Source organism: Podarcis erhardii (assembly GCF_964252035.2).
Source record: "Podarcis erhardii genome assembly, chromosome: 8".
Classification (NCBI taxonomy): Eukaryota; Metazoa; Chordata; class Lepidosauria; order Squamata; family Lacertidae; genus Podarcis; species Podarcis erhardii.
Window position 1 is genome coordinate 86127149 of NC_138499.1, and position 24003 is coordinate 86151151.

Genomic DNA, 24003 nt, shown 5'->3' on the forward strand with positions numbered 1-24003 from the left:
AGAGCATCTGTTTGCTCTTTTGTGGCTTTAAACTTCATATTTGTATAAATAGCAAGTTAGTTTCTTCCATCTTGGGAAGAGGTTAAAGAGCCAGCACATGCTTCTTTAAAAACCAGTTCTTTTGATTGTGAAAAACCAAACCAAGTTATGCTTTGAATACTGTGACACCCAAAAACACATGTTCTCCTCAGCTCTGTAGAGTGGATCTGCACTCCAAGAAGAAGCAAACAAAGGATAGCCATTTCCCAACTGTAAAAGGATTACAAGTGAAATAAAAATGCTTTGGAGGGTTCCCTTTGTTCCTCACATAATGTATACAAATGAGTGGAAGGCCAAACAAAAACTCAGATGACATTGCTGAAACAGAATTAGAAGTACAGGAAACAAGGGTAACATCATTAGAGTTAAAAGGATTTGATGATTTCGTGCCAGCGGAGCATGTGTGCGCCATTTGTTGCAAGTATATAAGGATTTTTGCTTATTTTAAAAAGCCATTTTCAAGCAAAAAACAAGCAGGAAACCATGTGGATAATCTAGGAGCAACGACGTCTCAGCAGTTTTCACTAGGACAGATTTGGGAGAGTGGTTGATATAATCCAAATTGGGTTTCAGCTGCTGTTGGGTTAGAAGACTTTCCTCATGGATGTATGAATTGCTATCGAAAAACACTTGTCAGCACCTGCTTTTCTACACAAATTATTAAAATAGCTTCGCAACAAAACCATCTTAATATATCTCCAAAAGACCCATAGTGTTGGGCTACAGCAGACCTCTCTGGAGAAGACCTGTGGGCACAACAAAGAAGTTTCTTCTTTGCCTTCTTCTCCTTGGCCTTACTGTTATGTACTGAAGTTCTCACCCTGGGCCAGCAGGGGGATACTGTAGATAGTTCAGGTCCACATATGCAAATAAGGGATCGAAAGTGACGTTCAGTGATTGGATACTTACAGAAAGTTGTTACAGTTACGTTGTACTGGAGTTTTATATAAGCAGGCTGGCTGAACCCTTCAGATCAGTTCTGTTCTGGCCTCTGAATAAACAAGAGCTGTTTGAAGAATCGCTGTGTCGTCTGATATGTTCACCCACAACTTAACACTTACGTTATCCAATGATGTGCTCAAATCAACCTCAGCAGGTAAAGCTGGTCTACTTCTGCTCAAGCAAACACAAAGCGAACCTGCTTACAGACCTTGCATGTGCATCATGGGGAATGCCAGCAATGGGGAGGGGCATGGCATGGAAGAGAACATGGAGGGCAGTATTTGGGTGTCTACCCTTGCCAGGGCCGGATTTAGGTTTGATGAGGCCCCAAGCTACTGAAGGTAATGGAGCCCTTTATATGTCCAGCTGTCCTTTGTCAACAACAAATAGTCACTGCTTTTTGTGTTGAATATATGCTATTTGGAAATGTATGGACCTAAGCTGTATCTAAAGCCATTTGCATGTATTTCCATGCAACCAGTCCCTGCAGAATGTAGGCACCCTATATATAGAAATGAGCAAACCAGTGATATTTTAGGGAGCAGGCTAGCAGGCGGGGCCCATTACTTACATCATAGAAGCCATCACAACACAAATCACTGTTGCTGTATGTAGGTTTTATTTTATTTGTTTTTTATCTTATATTTTGGAAATGTACATCCAGTGTTTCCCCCCCTTTAATTTTTTTGGGGGCCCCCAAGAGAGTGGGGCCTGAAACTATAGCTTGTTTAGCTTATACGTAAGTCCGGCACTGACCCTTGTCCCAGTCCACACTTTGTTCATGTGTTCAGCTGAATGCCTGATGAAGCCTATACAGTGGTGCCCCACAAGACGAACGCCTCGCAAGACGGAAAACCCGCTAGACGAAAGGGTTTTCCGTTTTGGAGGCGCTTCGCAAAATGAATTTCCCTATGGGCTTGCTTCGCAAGACGAAATGTCTTGCGAGTTCCTGTGGGTTTTTTCCCCTCCCCCCCCTTTTCCTAAGCCGCTTATCAACTGATCCGCTGTTAAGCTGCTTATCAGCTGATCCTCTAAAAGCCGCTAAACCGCTAATAGCGCTAATCCGCTAAGCTGTCAATGGGCTTGCTTCGCAAGACGAAAAAACAGCTATACGAAGAGCCTCACGGAACGGATTAATTTCATCTTGCGAGGCACCACTGTACAACTATGAAGCCTAAGGAAATAAATCTTAATATTTAACAAAAATGCACGTCAATTTTTTTTTTATTACTTCGATCATTCACAGAATTGCAGATTTGGAAGGGGACTTGAGAGTCATCTAGTCCAAGCCCATGAAATGCAGGAATGCTAAAACAGCCATGGCAGATGGCCACCTGCCAGAAAATGTTTCAGCCACTGAAGTTAATTTAGAACATCAAACTGTGTGTAAGCCAGGGTTGTAGCTAACACTAGTCCTACTCAGAATAGACACACGGAAATTAATGGACATAGGTAATTTAGGCTCATTAATCTCCATTTAATAAAACTTAATCTATGCAACCCTAATTTTAGGCACAATGTACTGATCAGCATTTAACAGTTCTAAGAACGACATCGTTAAGGAACTATGCATTGTCAAAATCATATTCTAACATTAAACTGCATACACTGACTACTAAATGTGTGGCAACTTCAGAGGGTACGTGACATAAAGAAGAAAGCAACCGGCAGAGCAAATAGCAAAAGAGATTCTATACAATCGGAAACTTTGCTACCATTTAAAACCTTGACATTTGCTTAGATGTAAAATCCAATTTTACAGCACTCATAAATAAGGAATTATATAGGGTACTTTGAGTCCTGGAAGGCTAGCAGTGCTGGAAATTGATTCGCCATCAAGGCCAAGCAAACTATGTCTCAAGAGTGCTATAGAAAAACAGACCAGAAGTTGCACGCCATTTTAAAGCCTTTCCATTGTTCATAGAGTTTCCCTTGTAGGCTATAAAGTGACCAAGCTACTGCTACATCGACAGAGGTTGGCAGACAAAAACTTTAAATGTACATCCAAATGGGTGGAAATCATGTAACACAGAAGAATTATCCCCTAATACAGGGCAGGCAGCGGTTCCTTTTAATGACTATTTATGGATGAAGTGGGGATTTTAATCCTCATTGCGAATTATGACTACAGAAGAGGTGACAGCCATCATTCCAGACATTACGTATGTGGTGTTAGAGTTTATTTTGTCCTATAAAATTGATTTTAATGGATCTACTCAGAGTATGGCTTAGCTGGGTATCATGATATGGGCACAATTTTACACCACCATTATGTTGTTATGGAACCAGGTGATCAGCTGCAATAAACACTTTCAAAACCCTTCTGGCTGAATGGCTTTTTAAGGATTTGAGTCTGCATGTGTGTGGCATGAAGGGTTCAAACACACCAATTTTTCTCTAAAGGGGTCTTTGTTTGCCTCATCCTCTAATTCTTGAAGACTTAGTTTGGATAGAACACCAGACCATGTTTGGAACTTCAGGAACATGCCTTTTGCTCCACTCGAGTAGGACCCTGACAGAGACACATGCCCGACTGGCATGTTCCCTCCCTCCTGGTCGATCGGGAGTTTCAAAAGCTTTCTTCAGCCTGAACATCACAGCGACCAATGCCAACAGACACCAGCACACTTAGGGATCCGCAGAGTTTGCGCATCATGCGTAACAGACCTCAGCAACTCAGCATTTTGGCTAATCTACTTTATTTACATATAAACACGCACGGAGCACTGCAACATGGCCTCTCTCTCCCTCTCTCTCTAGCATCAGACAGCAAAGAGAAAGAACAAAGGACAATAGTCCCACTTCACGGAACACAGTAACACAAACATCCTGTCTCCATCACTTCCCACTCTGTAGAGTCAAAACATATACCGTCATGTGACAGACAACAATCCCATGACTGCAATCATGGGGCAGGAATTCTAACATTGCTTGTGCCTCTCACCATTTCACCACACACGCTGTTTCAGTTACTTACTTCTGCCTTAGCTGCCCCATTTCCTGTGCTTTTAACTTGATATTATTTTAGTAGTTTTTAGGTGGACAAATAGAATAGTATCCAGGGAGAAAATGTTCAAGTGAGCCCTCACCTGAAGTCATGGGCGTAGTCAAGGGGGGGTAGCTCCCCCCCAATAAATACCCCCCCACAAAAGGCCTGCCTCCCCTAACAAAAATCCTGGCTACACCCATGCCTGAAGTGGTTCTGCCCAGAAACAAATCTATCAACTCATCGAGAACTAGAAAATTGCACAAACTAACCCACTGTCTACAATTAACTAGCAATAAATCCCAGACCCAGGGTCAAGAATTTCAATATCATGAAACATTAATTTTTGAATGGGACATGTATTATAATCACCACACCGTGCTCATTTCTGGATTGTTACTTTCAAAATATAGCACTTAAATTATTACTGAATCAAACACCCTGAACTGAAAAAAATTAGGGGCTGAGTCTAATAAAGACATGGTTCTCGCAGAACGACTTGTGTTTGCACAAGAAAACTTCCCTTTCTCTTCTCCTCACATTCTCCCTGCAAACATCAAACTTTGGAGGGTTGGGGGAAACCCCAGGACAGATTGGGGGGGTGCAAGGGCAGGAGAACTTCCGCCACACAAATGAAAGTGATTCTGCGAGTGCAACGAATTAATTGGATATAACCCTAAAAGACCAGTAAATACAATTTCAGAAGTCCATTCTTTCTCAGATAGATTGAACAGCCTGACCACTGCAGTCCATGCATCAGGAACCCCAAGCCATAGCTGTCAACTTACAGATTTGAAAATAAGGGACCAGCAGCCTCGAAAATAAGGGACCAGCAGCCAAAATAAGGGATTTTAGTCAACCAGCTCACGAGCCAAAGGCAGAAAGCCCAGCCAGCCCAGCAGCCAAACGAAGCCTCAAAGCGGTGGTTCCCACAGCGCAGCAAACCGGCAAAGGGGGTGCAGCAAGGAAAACCACCGTCACCTCTCTGCCGGGAAGCGCTGAGCAAAGGCGAGTCCCCAGGCAACGCGGCCAATTTGATCGGCACAAGGCATGCAAGCTCCACCCCCCCAGTCATTCTTAGACTCCTTATTGGGTGAGCAACGCAGCCAAGCAACACAGTTGGAGCCTCCCTCCTCCCTGGCCGGCAGGGAGGGAGAGAGAGGAGCTGCTTCGTTTGAAACACGGGGAATTTAAGGGACATCATCAATAAGGGACAGCAGCGGGAAATGGCACTGGGATAAGGGAGTTCCCGCCAAATAAGGGACAGTTGACAGCTATGACCCAAGCTTCAATTACTGCCATGGCTTCTATGTGGGGCTGCCTTGGGCCTGGTTCAGAGGCTCCAGCTGTCGCAGAATGCTGATGGGGGCTGACAAAGTGTGACACAACAGTTAATACTTTTGTACCGGCTGCTCATCTAATACTGAGTCAGGTTCCAGGTCTTTGTATTAATAGACAAATTCCTGCACAACTTAGGTCCAGGGTACCTTAGGGAACACCTGAACCATTATATCTCGGCTCGAATGTGGAGGTCATCTGCAGAAGCATTGTTGCTCATCTTTCAAGATGGCAAGACTCATACGACAGGAACAAGAAACTAAGCTACTTTCCATAATATCTGGTTATATTAGCATTTTTCTATATTAGCAACACTCAGTCTCTCCTCACTTTAGTGCTTGTATAAACTATTATTGTTTGCATCTGAACTATGCCTTTGGGTTGTGGGAGGGGAGAGGGAGGCAGGTGTTCAGTTTGTAATTTTCTTTTCAATAAAAAAGTAAAAGAAACTGAGCCTTTAGTGCTATTGGCCCAATGCTGTGGAATGCTCTGCCAATAGAGATTCATCAGGCACCTTCTGTTTGAATCTTTAAGCACCTATTGAAAACCTTTCTGTAGTACCAAACTCATGCTGCCAACTAAGAAAATTGTTGTTGTTTAGTCGTTTAGTTGTGTCCGACTCTTCGTGACCCCCTGAACCAGAGCATGCCAGGCACTCCTGTCTTCCATTGCCTCCCGCAGTTTGGTCAAATTCATGCTGGTAGCTTCGACAACACTATCCAACCATCTCGTCTTCTGTCGTCCCCTTCTCCTTGTGCCCTCCATCTTTCCCAACATCAGGGTCTTTTCCAGGGAGTCTTCTCTTCTCATGAGGTGGCCGAAGTACTGGAGCCTCAGCTTCAGGATCTGTCCTTCCAGTGAGCACTCAGGGCTGATTTCCTTCAGAATGGATAGGTTTGATCTCCTTGCAGTCCATGGGACTCTCAAGAGTCTCCTCCAGCACCATAATTCAAAAGCATCAATTCTTCGGTGATCAGTCTTCTTTATGGTCCAGCTCTCACTTCCATACATCACTACTGGGAAAACCATTGCTTTATCTATACGGACCTTTGTCCGTATAGTTAAGAAAATATCCTTCTGTAATAGTTGATCTCTGTTCTTAATTTTTTATATCATTTTTATTGTAGGGTTTTATGTACGATTGTTGTTAACAGCTCTGATATTTTTTATGAACAGCAATACACAGCTATTTTATAAATAAATAACAATAATTCCAGAGCAACAAATCCAAGCAACTGTTAAAGCAGAATCTTGGAAGCAACCCACTGAATGACTTTGAAAATATTTCCTTCTCTGGTCTCACCCTCTGGAAACATTAGTACAGCTGGCTATATCAGTCTACTCTTAAAAATAAACCTTCTTATGCATCGACTTGTTTGAATTTAAGTCTAAGCTAAACCATAGCTTAGCATGAACAATCAGCTGTGTGGACTTCTGGATAAGAGATTGTACTTCTGGATTTCTGGATAAGAGAGGAAGTAATGATGATGAATTTATTATTTATACCCCACCCATCTGGCTGGGTTTCCCCAGCAATTCTGTTCTGCCTTGGTTCCGACCACACTTGGAGTATTGTGTTCTGTTCTGGGCACCGCAATTTAAGAAGGATGTTGACAAACTGGAACATGTGCAGAGGAGGGCAACCAAAAGATGACCAAGGCTCTGGAATCTAAGCCTCATCAGGAACAGTTGAGGGAGCTGGGTATGTTTAGCCTGGAGAAGAGGAGACTGAGAGGAGATAGGATAACCATCTGCAAATATCTCTAGGGTTGCCACATGGCAGAAGGAGCAAGCTTGTTTTCTCCTGCTCCAAAGGCTAGAAGGGAGATTTCGACTAAACATCAGGACGTACTTTCTGACAGTAAGAGCTGTTTGACAGTCATACAGAGCCCCCGGTCATTTCACGGACTATTGGCCCATACACCACTAATCCGCTGCCACCAACCAGGTTCTCCCCGGTAAAACACTTAGTCTCAGTCTGGTTCTCAAGTTAAGAACGAAGATTGTAGTTTATTCCAAACAAAAATAAACTTTAAATGCATTCGAAACGCTGTTACCCTTTACCCTCTTAGCTTTATTTTATCCTGTCTCTAACACTTCTACCTCCCCTCACACAAGAACCACCTGCGCTAACTGTCTCTCTATTTCCATCTGTCTTCCAACTGCTTTTTCCCAACTGTCTAAACCTCTGGCTAAGCCTTTTTTAAAACAGGTAGGCTCCACCTCTGGGTTTTTCTATTGGTTACCTATTAACCCTTTCTCTCCCCCTGTACAGACATTTCCAAAAGAATGGGCAAACACCACAATAGTGAAACGGTCTTCCTTGGGAGGTTGTGGACTCCTTTATTGGAGGTTTCCAAGCAAAGGTTGGATGGCCATCAGCAATAGGTGACCCCAACTCTACAATTCTATGATTCTATGAAAGTGTAAGACAGGAGTGTTTTCCCAGGCCTGGTACCCAAGAGCTTTGTAACTTGGAGATGCTAGGGGGACAAGAACCTGATCTTCTCATTCTTCTCCCAGTGAACCCAAACCCATTCATAAGCAGTCAGAGAGCCAGAAATGAAAATCTTCCTTCTGATTGTTCCCCAAGCTCTGCCTTTTTCTGGCAACTCAAAAGCACTTCACAACTGAAGTCATGCAGTCTGGGGTGTTAAAGAGCCAAGGTGCATTGCAGTAAATGCACGAAGTATAAAGGGGAGGTGTGCAATGCCAAAGCGTGTTCTCCTTCATGGAGAGCATGTGTTGCGGTGGGGGCCGCCAGGACACTCCAAAGTTGGGGGGCGGGCTAATTGATCGTTGGCCACTGATGCGATTGGGCTTCCCTTGTTGTTGGGAAGAAGTTAATGTTGCCATTTATTGATTGACAGCCAGAAATAGTAAAACTCCTGCATTGGATTGCCCGTCCCTCCCTCCCTAGAATAGGGTTGTTTGCTTTGACCTTGCTATGCCTATCATGGGGTCGTCTGCTTTGGAGCGGGGGCCTGGTAGGAATTTTGTCCATCTGGCTGATTGGCTGGAGCCATTTGGTTTTTGCCTACTGCGTAGCAAATCGTCACAACTTGTAAGGTTCGCGGTTAGGCATTGGTTTATGGTTTGGTTGGTTGAGGGGCATGGATTGGCTGTGCCTGCCCCTCTAATGCTGCTGCTGCAAGGGATTCCGTTAAAGGAATTGGGAGCTAACTATTGCTTGTCCACTCTGTCGAGGGGGCTCGGGCCATAGCAATGAGCTCCTGGTTGCATTTGGGGTGAGGCCAGGTTCCCTGCTCCGCGTAACCCCCAAGTGTATTCCCCCATTCTGACTTTCGCATCGTGCGGAATGTCAGTCTTTCCCCCATGGTGGGGGCAGATAGTCGCAACCAATGCCTACGCAACCACTCACAAATTTGTATTTTAATAAAGTTGTGGCCAAAATTATGCCAAAAATCTTAAACAAAAATTTCTGTGTGATGTGTGAGTTATTGGGGTGGACCTGGGGACCTCGACACGCAAGTACAGGAATGTGTGCAGAGAGAGGTGGGTGCTGCAGGAACCCATCATGGGACCACTGTAGGTCGAGATATTTCAACCTCCCTCGTGTTTCCTGCAGAAGACACAAGTGGAATGTCAAGCTACAGAGGCTAGTCAGGAAGTTCTTCCTAATGTTTAGGTGGAATCTTCTTTCTTGCAGTTATGAACCATTGCTCCGTGTCCACTTCTCTGGAGCAGCAGAAAACAACCTTTCTCCCTCCTCTATGTGACATCCTTTTATATATTTGAACATGGCTATCATATCACCCCTTAACCTCCTCTTCTCCAGGCTAAACATGCCCAGCTAAGGGTTTCTTTCTCAGGTCCACTCACCTGATGGTGTAGGTAGGGTATCTGAGATTCAGATTTTTATAACGTCTCTATTTATAGCTGTACTTTCTTGTGTCAGCCTAACAAGGCTCATCCTCTCTCTGCAGAAGCTTTTAGCCAATTTCCCATGCTGCTCCTTGGCAGAATATTAGCAAAGGCTTCCATGTGGGGGTGGGGAGATAGCATTTAAAAATGTTAAAATATATCTGTTATGAGGCTTCTCTTTCAGACTCAATGCAGAACAGGTCTTAGAGATTATTTGGAGGCTTTAAAGATTCAAATTTCCCCAAGGGCTTTTGTCAGCTTCCACCAACTTTAAGATGTCTTGTGGATTAGATGGCTGTTAATACCGAGAGATTAAACACTTTCTTCGCAATATTAAGAAAGGGAACCTATGCCTTGTGTTCCAGAAGCACACTGAAAAAAGAAGCATGCACCTTCAGAAAACAATTAGACATTTATCTTAGGGTTCTAAAAAAATCCATAAACCAGTGCAACAGATCTCAATGAAAATCTTACCCGTCACCAGCTGTTGTCCAGCCAGTCCCACTGGAACCATTCCCAGGTTATTCATTGCAGTTGCCCAGGCTGCTGGTTCAGTGACTGACATGTTAAGTTGCGAGGTATCTATAGCTATGCTGCCCACACCATCTGCTGCTGCAGGAGGGGATAAAAACACCTTCTTAGTTCATAATCAAAGAAGCAAGGATGACAAGCTGCAAATTAGCAAAAAAACAAAAATAATAATCTGTCCGATTGCTGCAGCGTAGGGTTTTTAGGACTTCTTGTTAGTCATTCTCTCCTGATCATCTGTGGGGAAACTTGCAGTGCAGCAGCCAACCAACAAAAACCAGTGCACAAAGAAACCTAATCCAATAAGGGCAAAGGTTCCTATGGAAACAAATTCCCAAGGACATTGATGCATTTGCAAGAATAACCAATTTAGAATGCTTTTCAGTTTCGCACCAAAATAAAGACATTAGCAAGGTGCCAGAAGGAAAGAGCCAGGTCAAGATGGCAAATCTCAGGGAGATACCACATTCTGATTAAGAGCAGAAACCCTGAAATCCAGCGCTGAGGCAATGAATAAAATCAAACACAAAACATCACTGATGATCACATGGAGGCATTCACCTGTGGCCATGGTTCTAGAAGGTTTTCTTCAGCTTGTTCCACTTTCACTTCTTCACCTGATACTGTTTTAACATCTTGAAATGTAAGCGCTCTTCATCCCTGGAATGGGTATGCTCTGGAAGAAAAAGAAAAACAACAATTTAAATACTGATTTAAAATATCTCTTCAAGGCAGATTGTGGTGGGCAGTCCACCTTCCAATGGCTGGCCAGTCTAAGTTGGGTCTCCAGAGGAGTTTTGACCACACACCTTTCGAAGGCATCAGAAAGGATGTTAAGGCACCAACTCCCACCCAGCCTGCTTTGCTGCCTGAGAACAGAACAAATAGTGCTATATAATAACTTGTTTAATGCGCAGCCTCTGGGCTGAGCAACCTCTCAGCAGTTTACGTCTTATCAGCACCTGCACAGCCGCCTTAGCGAGCTGGCTTACACTGGATGGGCGGACTTGAGGCTACAAATGAATTTTTTAAAAAAGTTAAATATTAATTGATACTGAAAGCTTGAAGAAAACTGTTGCCTGCTAAGTTGCACAGAAAGGCGGGGGGGCAGGGAAAACCACCTTGGGATAACTTTTAACATCCTTTAGAAAATAAAAAAATTCCTTCCAGTAGCACCTTAAAGACCAACTAAGTTAGTTCTTGGTATGAGCTTTCGTGTGCATGCACACTTCTTCAGATACCAAGTGCATGCATGAAGAAGTGTGCATGCACATGAAAACTCATACCAAGAACTAACTTAGTTGGTCTTTAAGGTGCTACTGGAAGGAATTTTTTTATTTTGTTTTGACTATGGCAGACCAACACGGCTACCTATCTGTAACTGGAACATCCTTTAGAGTTGAGGATGGCGTGCCACACAATTGACCGACGGCCAGTTTCTTTTTAAATATGCTGGCATCGTAATGATATTTGTATTGCATCAAAAGCTGCACAGTGCAGTCCCGGGCATTTGCATCCAGTAATAAACCCCACTGCATTTAACACTGGTGTAGCTCCCCCATCCCTGCTTAGCTGGGTCTCATCCAGCCTTACTACTGAGCCTGGCAAATCTTAAGCCCTGGGGGAAAGAGTGGGGTGCAGAGCCAGCTGTACCATGTGCCTGGCTGAGGCGGACACTTCAGCGGCAGATCAGAGAGGAGTGGCAGACCAAGCTCTGAGCTCTCCTTCCTCCGGAGCAGCGGTTAATGGGGGGGGGGGGGAGGCAGCAGTGGAAGGGACCTGTGAAACAGTGTGGAGTTGAACTAGGATCAAGCTGCAATCCCTCCGAGACCAAGGAGAAGAGTTGGTGGAAGAAGATTGGAAAAAAATTTAAAGTTTATCTTCAAAAATATTGTAAAATTAAGGAATGTTAGAAAGATGTTGGAATAGAATTATGTGGTTTTAGCAGAGAAGATATAAAGGATTAAGTAAAAATAATTTGGTGAAAGAAGAGAATGCAAAATCACAATATATTAAGATAAACTATTAAGATAAAAACAAAGCTGGAAAGGATTTGCTGATATATTTAAATGAATTAGAATACAAAAATGGGAGGTGTGAGGAGGTCAAGGAAGTAAGTGAATGAAAGCATGTGATGTAAAGGTTTGATCTGTTTTTTTTCCAATTGTTTGTATTTTTTCTGTCCTTTCTATTTTTCTTTTTTTTTTTCTTTTTTCTTTTTTCTCTTTGTAATTTTTAAAATTTGAATAAATATTATTTTTTTTAAAAAATAGGATCAAGCTGCAATCCCTTTGAACTTACTTTTGAGTAAGCCTGCATAGGATCAGGCTGCCAATCCCTTTCAAGTCAGTAGGATTGCAGCTGGGTAAGCATTCATAGGATTTGGCTGCAAGCAGAGTCGTCTTTCCCATTGGTCTCAGTGGTGCATTGCGCCAGGGCGCTGGCCTCTCAGGGGCGCCCTAGCGAGTGGGGGAGCTGCGCGGCTTTGCCAGCAGCATCCCCTTTCCCTGCATGCCCACCAGCTGCACCCCGCCAACTATATGGCTGGCAGGCGTATAGCTTCCTTCCCCAGCCTCTGCAGGTGGAGAGCGATCCCCGCAGAGGCTCAGAGTGGAAGCTGCTTCCCTCCCAAGCCTCTGCATTTTTTTATTTTATTTTTCAAATAATATTTATTCAAATTTTCAAAAAAAAAAAATTACAAAAAGGAACACAGAATACAGAAACACAACATATCCAAAAGAAAAATAAAAGAAAAAGATAAAAAAGCAAAAAACAGCCAAAAAGAAAAAAAAGATACAATAAAAAAAAACCAACCTTGATATAATTCCCTTTCTTAACTTATTTCCTTGACCTCCTCACACCTCCCCTCTTTGTATTCTACTTCAAATAGATGTTTCAGCAAATCCTTCATCCTTGTTTTTATCCTTATAACTTATCTTAATATACTGTAATTTTCCATTCTCTCTTTTACCAATTAGCCATCCACTTTTACTTTATTTAATCTTATTTCTCATTTAAAACTTATATATCTGAACTTATTCTCTTAAGACGTTTCCCCTAGGATCATAGAAATTCCATTCCACGATTTCCCCATCTCTCCAAGCCTCTGCATCGTCTGAAGTCGGCCCTGATCCCGGTCGTTGTCCTCCTGCTTCCTGGCAAAAGGCGGAGCACAGCCTTCCCGGGCTGCCTTCTCAGGTGCCCCAACGCTGGAGAGCATGTCCGCCAGTATGTTTTCCTGCTTGATCTCTGCCACCACACCGGGGATCGGGGCGGTGGGGGAGTTTTCCACCGCCCCCTCCCTTGTTTTGGAGTTGCCAGGGGAGGCGCCAGAGGGATCTTTGCACCACGGTGCCGGATATGCTAAAGATGGCCTTGGCTGCAAGTCCCACTCTATAGCAGGGCTTTTTAAAAGCAACAAGATCGGTTTGATAGAGGTGGATTGGGATCAATGGATCTGCATCCTCAAAGGAATGGTCATCTCCATCATACTTCCAGTCTGTCAGAAGAAAGCGGGTGGATATTCTTGGAAGTTCAATTCAGGAGATTTATTTATTTCTCACTCCATTCTCCAAAATACCAACTTGCAGCAACCGTTACACATTTTTCTTTTCCTTCAAGTGTCTCCTCAAACGCACCATCTCAGTAAAAAACCAGATCCACACACATTCTTCACCTGCAGCCTAAACGAAGTCATTTGTGAGCATTTGCTCACATAGGTGCCTTTGAATCTCCCCAGAGTCAAACTTACAGGGCTGGGGCAGAAAAAGAGGTGACCTTGATATCAATTAAAGCATTTCAACTCCTGTTGATTTCAATGGAATAATTAAGCAAGCCGATCTTTTGCTGGAAAGTTCAGTCCAATCCCTGTATGTATTGACTCCATGGTAAGCTCTGTTATGTTGAATTCGGTCTCACATGTGTGTTGAGGATTGCAGCCTTAAAGGTCCTACTTTCAGAGTGCTGTCCTGCAAACCTAATCCTGCCACTGGGTTAGTTTTGTATTTTTAATTTATCAGTCCCACTGGTTTTTGTTTCAGGACCAAAGGCTAGGTTTGTGGTGGCGGCATAAAGCTTCTTTTTATCACCCACCAACCAATTCTATGCACACTTTCTTAGGAGTAAGTGCCACTGAACATAAATGGGCGTTTTTCTAAATAAGAGGGACGGAGTCAGTTCTTGTCTGAAAATCATACTTGAATTCTCTTACGCAGAAGCTCTTTCCCTGACCATGGATGCGCAGGGAGTAATAGATGATCTTTAGTATGGAGACAATGGCACTGTGCACATGCGTAATGGCATGTGTATCTATTGTTAGGGAAACATCAATGTTCAAAATTATAACCCCTATCAAGTCAATGTGACCCCTATCGCTGCTGAGCTGATGCCTGGGCTGAGGGTAAATAATCCCTAGCAAAAGGCAGCCTTGAAGTAAAGAATGATGAACCTTTTAAAATTAGGTACCTGTATAACTCAAACCTATCCATTCTTAAGGAAATCAGCCCTGAGTGCTCACTGGAAGGACAGATCCTGAAGCTGAGGCTCCAAGACTTTGGCCACCTCATGAGAAGAGAAGACTCCCTGGAAAAGACCCTGATGTTGGGAGTGATTGAGGGCACAAGGAGAAGGGAACGACAGAGGACGAGATGGTTGGACAGTGTTCTCGAAGCCACCAACATGAGTTTTACCAAGCTGTGGGAGGCAGTGGAAGACAGGAGTGCCTGGCGTGCTCTGGTCCAGGGGGTCACGAAGAGTCAGGCACGACTAAGCGATTAAACTACAAATTTCTCTTTGTGGCAGAAAACTAAATCTGCATCAGCATGCCTGCAAGGGAACACACTGTAGAATGTAACCACCATAAGCCAACAGCATGTTCTGTTTTAGGACAAGAGTCACAAACAGCGTGTTAGTTACTCTTTAAACAAACGTTCTGCAGCATTATGAATAAAGCATTTGGCCTGTAGCTAGAAATGCGGCGGAGTTCACAGCTTTTACCTTGCTGGTTTTTTATAGACAGCAAAGGCTTCAACCAAAGCTCTCGGGATGAAACGAAGACTCAACGGGACTGTGTCAGCTGACAACCACAAGCCAAGGTCTCGGTCACCCAATTCACCCATCCACCTCCGTATTACTTCAGCAGGCCAGAAGACCGGCAGGTGGCCACACTTTTGAGCTTGTGGCTGAGAGTTGGCAAGCCCAGTGTGAAACCAGAAAGTCTCCTTAATAAAGTGAAAAGGGAATATTCTGAGTTTTCCAGGGTGAGGGCATTGACGGGTACTCAAATGATTCTGGGCACAGGACCATGGAACAAAATTTCAGCCACTAATTTGGTTCAGGCTTTCAGAGATTAAAAAGAAAAAGAAACTGGCTCTTGCTGGCAGCTTGCTGAGGTATCAACAAGATTTTCTGGGGCCAGTATAGTATATGTGGATTGGGGCCTCTGCCCGCCTGTAATCTATCGGCAACAACTGCTGCTTATGTACATACTAAATCTAAACGAAGTACCTCTGGGCAAATTAAGATGGCAAGTGGCTCTGTATAGCACCCACCTGCCCTGTTAAACAAAGTGTATAAATGCAAAATGGGAGACGAGAGGATTGATCTGGAGCCCAGCGCAAACATCCTGAGGCTCTGACTCCCTTAACTCACCACCTAACAGCGTCTCTGATTTAGGAAAGAGCCAATCTTTGGGTCTCCACTCACCTCATTATTGGCCCTTGAGGGGTGAGATCCAGATTGGAAGTGGCAAAGCTGAGAGCAGTTTTTGTCCATCATGGCATCCCCAGAGAAATAGCTTCGAACCATGTTCCATTTGCAAGTAGCATGCATCAATTTGCCAGAGAATCATTATCATTATGACTCGCAAAAGCTCAACCTACCCCCGATGGCCTAGCTAAGCACAGGGCTATACAGTTTTTGCCAATATTGTAATGTAGGCAACAGGTATGCACCATCTATAGAGAGTGTTCATAATTCCAGAGACAAAATAGCAATTTAGTTCTCAGCACGTTATGTGTTGATGTGTTATTCTCAATTCCAGCAAAGCCCAACATGCTGTTTCCCTGCCCCAGTTTCTGAATAAAGCACTGATAATGTAGATGTAAGTCAAACTTCCTTCAAGAAGCAGAACACAGGAAGACATAAAAAGTCTCAAAACAACAACCTGCAAGTTAAATAGCTGCTGCCTTGAGTGCTCCTTTAAATATTATTCCAGCACTATTTTAAACTAAATCCTGGCCACTGTTAATTGGTGGATGCGCTTAAGATGTGTCAAATGTGCGGCTCTTTTTATTTTTATTTTATCATGCTGGCAGCTGCAGTCAGACTAAACCTGTGTCTAAAAATAGCACAATTTGGAATTCCATAACATGATGCATTATGAAAGTCCAGTATAGTGATAACAAAAGCATATGCAGTACAAAATCATCACCCAGAGGGAAGTAAGTTTGCAAGCCTGCTGGCCGCTGTGCTGGTGATAAAAAAAAAAACCAGATCCCGTCGTTGCACATATACAAAATGCCACCATATCTCAACAACCATGTCTCCATTTTTCATTCTGCCTAGAAGTTGGTTCTAAAATGTGCATCACTCTCCAATCTTGAAGGTAAAGGATGCTCATTGAATAAATTATACTGTTTTCTCATTTAACAGACAAGAAGTCTGAACAGAACCCAGAGAGAAAAACACATTTCCCCCACTCACCCCAAACTCTCTTGAAACAATAATTTTGGAATAGAAACCACCAGGGGCTTTGCCATGTACATTTGTGTCTCTTTACATGTATGCTTTCCATCAAGATTTCGAAAATTCTGGGCTAATGGCATACCTACAGTAACTAATATAACCCAAGCCAAGCATGTCAAATACCCTGATTTGCCACAAAACAAACAGAACACACTTGCCACAATCCAGTTTCACTTGTGCACCAGAAAAACAGGCCACTGGAAGCAATGCTGTGCCCACAGATGGCATTCACATGTTCATCTTACTTATCGCCATGGGTCCCAATCCAGAGGTGGAAATTCTGGATGGAACAGCTATGAATAAATATGATTGCAGAAAACATAGCACTGGAATAGAAGAACTGTCAGGTGGTTATTGTCACCTGTCGGGGAAAATAGCCGTATCATTATGCATCTCCAGTCGCTGGATTTATGTTTTGATTCCTTTTGAATATTAAATAAACATTTTAGTTTCTCTCTTTAGCGTTCCAAATACAATACATGCAAAAGCCTCTGTTAAAAAACAGAAGGGAAAGGAAGGACTCCTGGTAAGAGATGGGTTGCACCTCACAGTGGGTGGCAATACTGTGTTTGCTATGAGTCTCACAAACCTGACCAGGAGAGCTTTAAACTGAATCCTAAAGGGTAAGGAGACATGGGAAAACATGGTACTGGGGATAAGAGCTTCACGGATGCACAGAAAACTGAGGTGGTGCTCCAGAAACCTGCTAAAAGGCAGGAAACTACAAGAAGAAAGCAGTTGGAAAGAATGACTCTTGGTTTCAGTTGTCTCTATACTAATGCACAGAGAATGGGAAACAAGCAAGACAAATTAGAGTTTTTAATACAGGATGGCAAATATGATTTAGTAGACATTACTGGAAACTAGTGAGATGAAACTCATGACTGGAATGTTCCAAAGGAATAGATCAAACAGGAAGGGAGGAGGAGTCGCACTATATGTAAAGGATGAATACACTTGTGAAGAGATCCAAGACCTGGAACATGGAAGGCAGATCAAGAGTATATAGGTAAAAATTACAGGAGGGGGAAACAACAGAGACCTTACTGTGAGGGTCTGCTATAGACCTCCAAGACAGACTGAAGGCTTGGACGATGCCTTCCTAGGCCAGATTAATAATAGTAATAATAGCAATACTAATAGTACCACTCTATTCTCTGATAGCTTGTGGCTGCTGCCCAAAGGGGCACCCATCATTGGGTTGTGTCGGGCTGGCAGCACCAGTCTGCAACACCACTGTGCCAGGTAAGGGCAAGCATACTTTCATTCTCTCTCTTTAAGAATGCATACTCTAATTGGAATATGGTTGATTTGCATTTTTTTTTTAATTAAGGAATGAACGGGGGCATTATACTCTGCAATGCAGGACTTGCATTAGTGCACACTTGCATGATCAGTAGCATTTACCTGCATCAGGATGAATAAATTAAGTAGAACTCTACATGTTGCTGTCAAATGTTTTTGAGTTTGTAGTGAAGCTCAAAATAGTAAATTTTCAAGGCTACAATCCTGAGATCTGGATGTTACTGTGCTCTAAGAACTAGGGAAAATTTCACAACTGCCTCAAATCTCACTTTTCTGTCCTGAGCCAAGCAGTCCTTTTGATTTCTCAAAATTCTTCTGAATGCTCCAGAAACAAAACAAAACCCAGCAATGTTTATCCATCACCAGAGAAAATTAGCTGAAGTAAAGGACAAGTCACCCAACAATGAATCCCAGTTAAAAGCTTAGGCTAAAAACTTAAAACAGTTTAAAAATGGAGAGGAGGGACTCACGAGTTGTCTGTATTTTTCCTATTCCTGGGTATGATTTTTTTTTTTTTTGAAAAAAAATCTCTGGAACTTTATTCAGTGATTTAAGGTACCTCTTGCTGTCTCTCCTGTGAAGTGTTTACTCAGCAGCCGGATCTGCATATCACATGTTATGTGTTCCCTGCAAGCACCTTCTCACTTTCTGCCACAGAGGCATCTCCCAAGAGCAAGTGTCTAGCTAACATAAAAAGGCATTTCTCAGCTGCCCATGGCAAGCAACCGAGCTGCAAAGATCTCAGTAGCTCAGTGCTTATCTTCTTGGTATGCCTTTTACATAAGCGTGCAAAACTTCTGTCTTCTCAGACAAAATCTGTATTTTTTTTAAAAAAAAATCATTGCTTTTCATTTTACAGTTTGCTCAGGCTGCTGTTACTGGGCTTCTTGCAGGCTACCTTTGCCTGACATCCCATGAGCCAAAGTTGGCACACTGGTGAGACGAGGACATGCCAACAGGAGGGCTTAGCTTCACCCTCTCAGCCTTTGCTTCTTCCTGTACTATTATGTGTGCACACCTCCAAATGATAACCAGACTTAGCTAATCAGACTTTGCGTAGGCCAGCTATGCAGCTGAGGTTTTCATATGCTTTAAGTAGACTAGTCCTGTGCTTGATGCTCAAAAGTAGGCTCGCTATGCGCTGCAGCTGTATGGTAATTCTTGCTGTACACAGATGGTCTTCTGTACATGCATAATCTTTACCCCAAAATGTGCTTCTCGCTTCTGAATCACAAACAGCAGTTGCCCTTGGGCAGAATCTGCTGACAAACTAGAAGGGCCATCCCAACAGGGCTCTCTGGAGCTCTTACAATCCACTGATTCAGCCCCTTGTACACAGTGGCGTAGCAAGGTCAGGTGGTACCCGGTGAGGATTTTTTTTTGTCACCCTCGCACATTGAAATTCCCCCTTCCTCCCACGCAGGCAGCTATCCGATGTAGATCCCGCCTCTTCCCCCTCCCTCCTTCCCCCGTCAAATAAAGCCGTGCCCTGCCCTCCTCCAGCAGCCCAGGAGTGCGGGGGCAATGGCGCACCGCCTGCCCATGACTCCCAAGCCTCCCCTGAGCTGTCAAAACGAAGGGGGAAGAGGGGAAGGCCACTGGCAAAGCAGCGCACCTCTCCACCTTCCACCAACAGCTTGGGAGTCATGGGCAGGCAGCGTGCTGAATGTGTGCGTGCAGCCGCACTCAAAGCTGTCAACTTACAGATTTGAGAGTAAGGGACCAGCAGCCTCGAAAATAAAGGATCAGCAGCCAAAATAAGGGATTTTGGTCAACCAGCAGCCAAACGAAGCCTCAAGCGGTGGTTCCCATAGCGCAGCAACCTGGCAAAGGGGATGCAGCAAGGAAAACCACTGTCGCCTCTCCGCTGGGAAGCGCTGAGCAAAGGCGAGTCCCCAGGCAACGTGGTCAATTTGATCGGCACAAGGCATGCAAGCTCCACCCCCCCAGTCATTCTTAGACTTCTTATTGGGTGAGCAACGCAGCCAAGCAACACAGCTGGAGCCTCCCTCCTCCCTGGCCGGCAAGGAGGGAGGGAGAGGAGCTGCTTCCTTTGAAACCCAGGAAATTTAAGGGACATCATCAATAAGGGACAGCAGCGGGAAACGGCGCTGGGATAAGGGAGTTTCCCGCCAAATAAGGGACGGTTGACAGCTATGCTCAAAGCTGTGCTGCTGCTCATGAGGCAAGGGCGGGACATGGGCAGGGAGAGCCTGGCTGGTTGCTGGGAAGGGGACGCATCACGATGAAACTCAACCGTGCTCCGTTCCACAGGCAGTGTTGAGTTGCATTTTGTCACCCCCCTCATTGATGGCACACGGGGCAGCCCGCCCCCCTGCCCCCTTCCTCTGCCAGTGCTTGTAGTCATACCTCATGTTACATTTGCTTCATGTTACATTTTTTCAGGTTCTGTCCCACGGTGATCCGGAAGTACCAGAAAGGGTTACACCTGGGTTTCGCCGCTCGCGCATGCGCCGCGGCGCTAAATCACACTTTGCGCATGCGCACAAGCGCCAAATCGCACTGCGCAGATATGGTGCTTCAGGTTGTGGGCTTTTCACGTTGCAAATGGGCCTCCGGAACGGATCCTGTTCGCAACCAGAGGTACCACTGTACATGCGAACTGTCTGAAAAATGTGTAAGGAGTTGGGAAAGCGTTAGGCTGTGCTATAGGGCAGGTAGAGATGCTGCGGGGTGTAAAAGCCTACAATATCTGTTTGAACCAGGTCATGTTTGTGTTAAATGTACTGTAATTAAATTGAGACGCAGAACAGAAATTCAATGTACCATAAGAGAAGCAGATGGCAATTCGGAACGGGAACAACAGTTTCATTTCAGTATCACCTTCACCTCACGAGGTTACCGCTACTGCTGCAATTGATTCCTGCAGAGTAAAATAGACACGGCAAATTCGTAGCCTATTCTTTCGAGCACTCAGCCTACAAAGGAGGCACCTGCCATTAGTTGACTCACTGAACAGACACAGGTAGCATCCAAAAGCAGATTTTGCTAGGGAGGGAGAAGGAGGAAAACAACAGGGGGTGGGAGTCTCAAGTGTGCATGCACACATTGTTTGAAGACCAGGGAGAAACCTCTACTTTTATGAATGCTTGTTCTACCCTCCTCCCTCTCTCCAGGTTCAGGGTCAAACTATATGTGAAATAAGTGGTCGTTGATTTTATATATAAAAAATATTATTTTACAAAAGGCAGCTATTGGGAGAGGCTGCCTTTGGCAGGGGGTATTTTAACCAGTCCTCTGCTGCCTTTCTCCCAGTTAAATACCCCTTCACAAAAGCCGCTATTAACCGTATAAGGATGTGTGTGTACTCTTGGCCCCTCCCCACAGGACAGGAAAACAGCACAACAAGAAAGGGTGAAACACTTTCTCACCTACAGCCACTGCTGCAGTCAGAAGTGGAACACTCTGTAGCTGCCTTGAAACAAAACTAAAATGTTAGGAGACCCATGACTGGATCTTATACATCATAAAGTGTCTTCGTTTTCCTTGAAAATTTGGGGGGTGATTGCCCAGCCCACCAAATAGCACGCCTGGCTGTTACACAGTGGAAATGTCTCTCTCAGAAGGTGGCGAGCTCTACTCCCTTGGAGGCTATTCAGCAGAGGCTGGGTGGTCGTCTGCCATGGACATTTTGGTTGAGATTCATCCTTTGAAGGGGGTTGGACTAGGTGACTCTAGGTCTCCATTCCAACTCTACAATTCTATGAGACAGGTGAAACAGAAAAGGAGCTCCAGGATGCAAATCCGTCTCTGTGCATATTTTAATCCTTCTGTAGAGCAAAAACACTGCTTTTCTCAATGCAGAACCGTTGGTGATGATCTTCAACAAGTTGCCTTCAGCCTAGATTCTAGAACAGGGGTCCCCAAACTAAGGCCCGCGGGCCAGATAAGGCCCGAGGGACTCATTTATCCGGCCCATGGTGACCCCCGCCGCCCGCTGCCATCGCCCGCTCTTACCAGCACTGTGCTGTGCGGCTGCCCACTTCTGGGTCGGAGGAGCACCGGAAATAGCTTGTGCGCATGTGCAAGTGTTATGCGCATGCACAAGTGTTGTGCACATGCGCAAGCGTTATTTCCGGTACACATCCGGGTCGGAGGATGCCTGTGCACATGCGCACAAGCTATTTCCAGTGCTCCTCTGACCCAGAAGTGTGCCGGAAATAGCGTGTGTGCACGCATATGGGCATGCGCTCCCCCGCCCTCTGGCCCACCGCGCGATCAGCACTGGAGACACTGGCCCATAAGTTTGCTGACCCCTGTTCTAGAACTTGCCATCCGCAAGGGTGTGTGTGGTTACTTGATAAGCATTTGAAAACCCTTCCCTTGATTAGGTTACCCATGCCTTTCCATTGTTGTCCATGCCCCAGGTGAATGAAGAAGATTTTGGTATATGCCAACCCACAATATCACTGGGCAAGTGCGGATACAACCCCATTGCTGGGGCCACTTACATCTATTTTCAATAGGCAAACAAAGGCATAACTCAGAATCAATCTAGTTACAGATAGGTAGCCGTGTTGGTCTGCCATAGTCAAAACAAAACAAATTCCTTCCAGTAGCACCTTAAAGACCAACTAAGTCAGTTCTTGGTATGAGCTTTCGTGTGCATGCACACTTCTTCAGATACACTGAAACAGAAGTTTCCAGACCCTTCTATATAGTGAGAAGGTGGGGAGGGGTATTACTCAGAAGGGTGGTGGGAATGGGTGATTGGCAGATAGCTGTGATGAGCCTGTTGACGACTCTTAACGACTGCAATAGGTCTTACAGGAGAAACCTGGTCTGAACAAAGACCTTGGATTCTTATCTCATTATACATGACAAAGCCATTTTTCACCTTTTCACCCCTTGCTTTTTCCTGTAAGACCTATTGCAGTCGTTAAGAGTCGTCAACAGGCTCATCACAGCTATCTGCCAATCACCCATTCCCACCACCCTTCTGAGTAATACCCCTCCCCACCTTCTCACTATATAGAAGGGTCTGGAAACTTCTGTTTCAGTGTATCTGAAGAAGTGTGCATGCACACGAAAGCTCATACCAAGAACTGACTTAGTTGGTCTTTAAGGTGCTACTGGAAGGAATTTGTTTTGTTCAGAATCAATCTGTAATGAGCTTTTACTTTCAGAATGAAACCAGGGGGAGAAAATGCAATAGCTCCAGATGGTGTACGGAGTATGTGCAAAAGACAAGCGCTCAGTCTCCAATGACTCTAGAAGAATAAGCCTCTTGTTGCATATACACAAGTTGCTAACCAAAATAATTACTAACCAAGAAATTAATAAGAATTAGATGAATATCAACCCAATGAACAAACAGCATTTAGAAAAGGATATTCCACAATGGATAATCTATTAACGTATTGATTTAAAAACACCTATATACATTGGATTCAACGATTATGAGGAGTTTTCAACACTACTGAAACCAGCACTACAACAAGCATTACAAAACTGCAGATTTGACAGCATATTTGTAGTTCTTGTTGACTTTTGCCTACTATGGCTAGATCACCTGTACATCTGACTGCAAAAGACCTTTTAAGTCAGTTGAATTTTATGTAACTGGCTAGTTCCTCATCCCATTTTCTGCTTTTATGGTTACTGTAGTTTTATATAGGCTGCATACCATCTAGATGTTTTCTAGATGAGTTTGTGATATATTAATACTTTTATAAATAAATAAGATTGGCAAATAGAAAAAAGGATTACCACTCAGTGTTTGTCTTCGATAGGAGGTGCTACACAGCAAACACACACATTCCACAAATCCTTTTGTTAAAGCGCTTCAAAATTTCCAAGATGGCTTTACCTGCATATTCTCAAGTCTGTACTAGCAGAATGAGATGAAGGCTCTGCCTCACTTTTTTGATCTGTGTTCCCTGCATTAATCTTTCTTAAGAAGTTTGTTCAACAAAAGTAAGTTTTGTCTTTTTCTAATTTGAAAAAAAAAACCACAACACAACCAACCACCTGCTTTAATAGACATTTTAGAGCAAAGGGAGGCAGATACAAAACCATTTTTGTCACTGTTTTGGTAGCATAAGGAATTGTAAAATTAACCACAATTGTTCCCATCAAATTAAATGACTGGACTAATCTATAATTTAAAAATTACTTCACTTACTGAAAAGGCTGTAATTACGCTACAGGGAGCAACTTAAATGGTATTTTAAGCATTTCTCTCCTTAACTGCCACAAGACGAAGAAAAATGTCA

At 44.0% G+C, this 24003-nt stretch overlaps 1 protein-coding gene across 8 annotated transcripts in view; it reads right to left on the reverse strand.

The window, feature by feature from the left end:
- ENOX1 (ecto-NOX disulfide-thiol exchanger 1) overlaps window positions 1–24003 on the reverse strand; it is a 309881-nt gene that overhangs the window by 117513 nt on the left and 168365 nt on the right. For 5 of the 8 annotated variants that reach the window (XM_081872745.1, XM_081872750.1, XM_081872743.1 and 2 more), the window contains 2 exons: window positions 10280–10394; window positions 9665–9802 (listed from right to left, as the gene is read on the reverse strand). In XM_081872745.1, coding sequence (XP_081728871.1) covers window positions 9665–9802; window positions 10280–10289 — 148 coding nt within the window. In that variant the 5' untranslated portion in view covers window positions 10290–10394. The remainder of the gene's footprint in view (window positions 1–9664; window positions 9803–10279; window positions 10395–24003) is intronic. The other 3 variants (XM_081872748.1, XM_081872747.1, XM_081872749.1) reach the window with 2 other exon arrangements.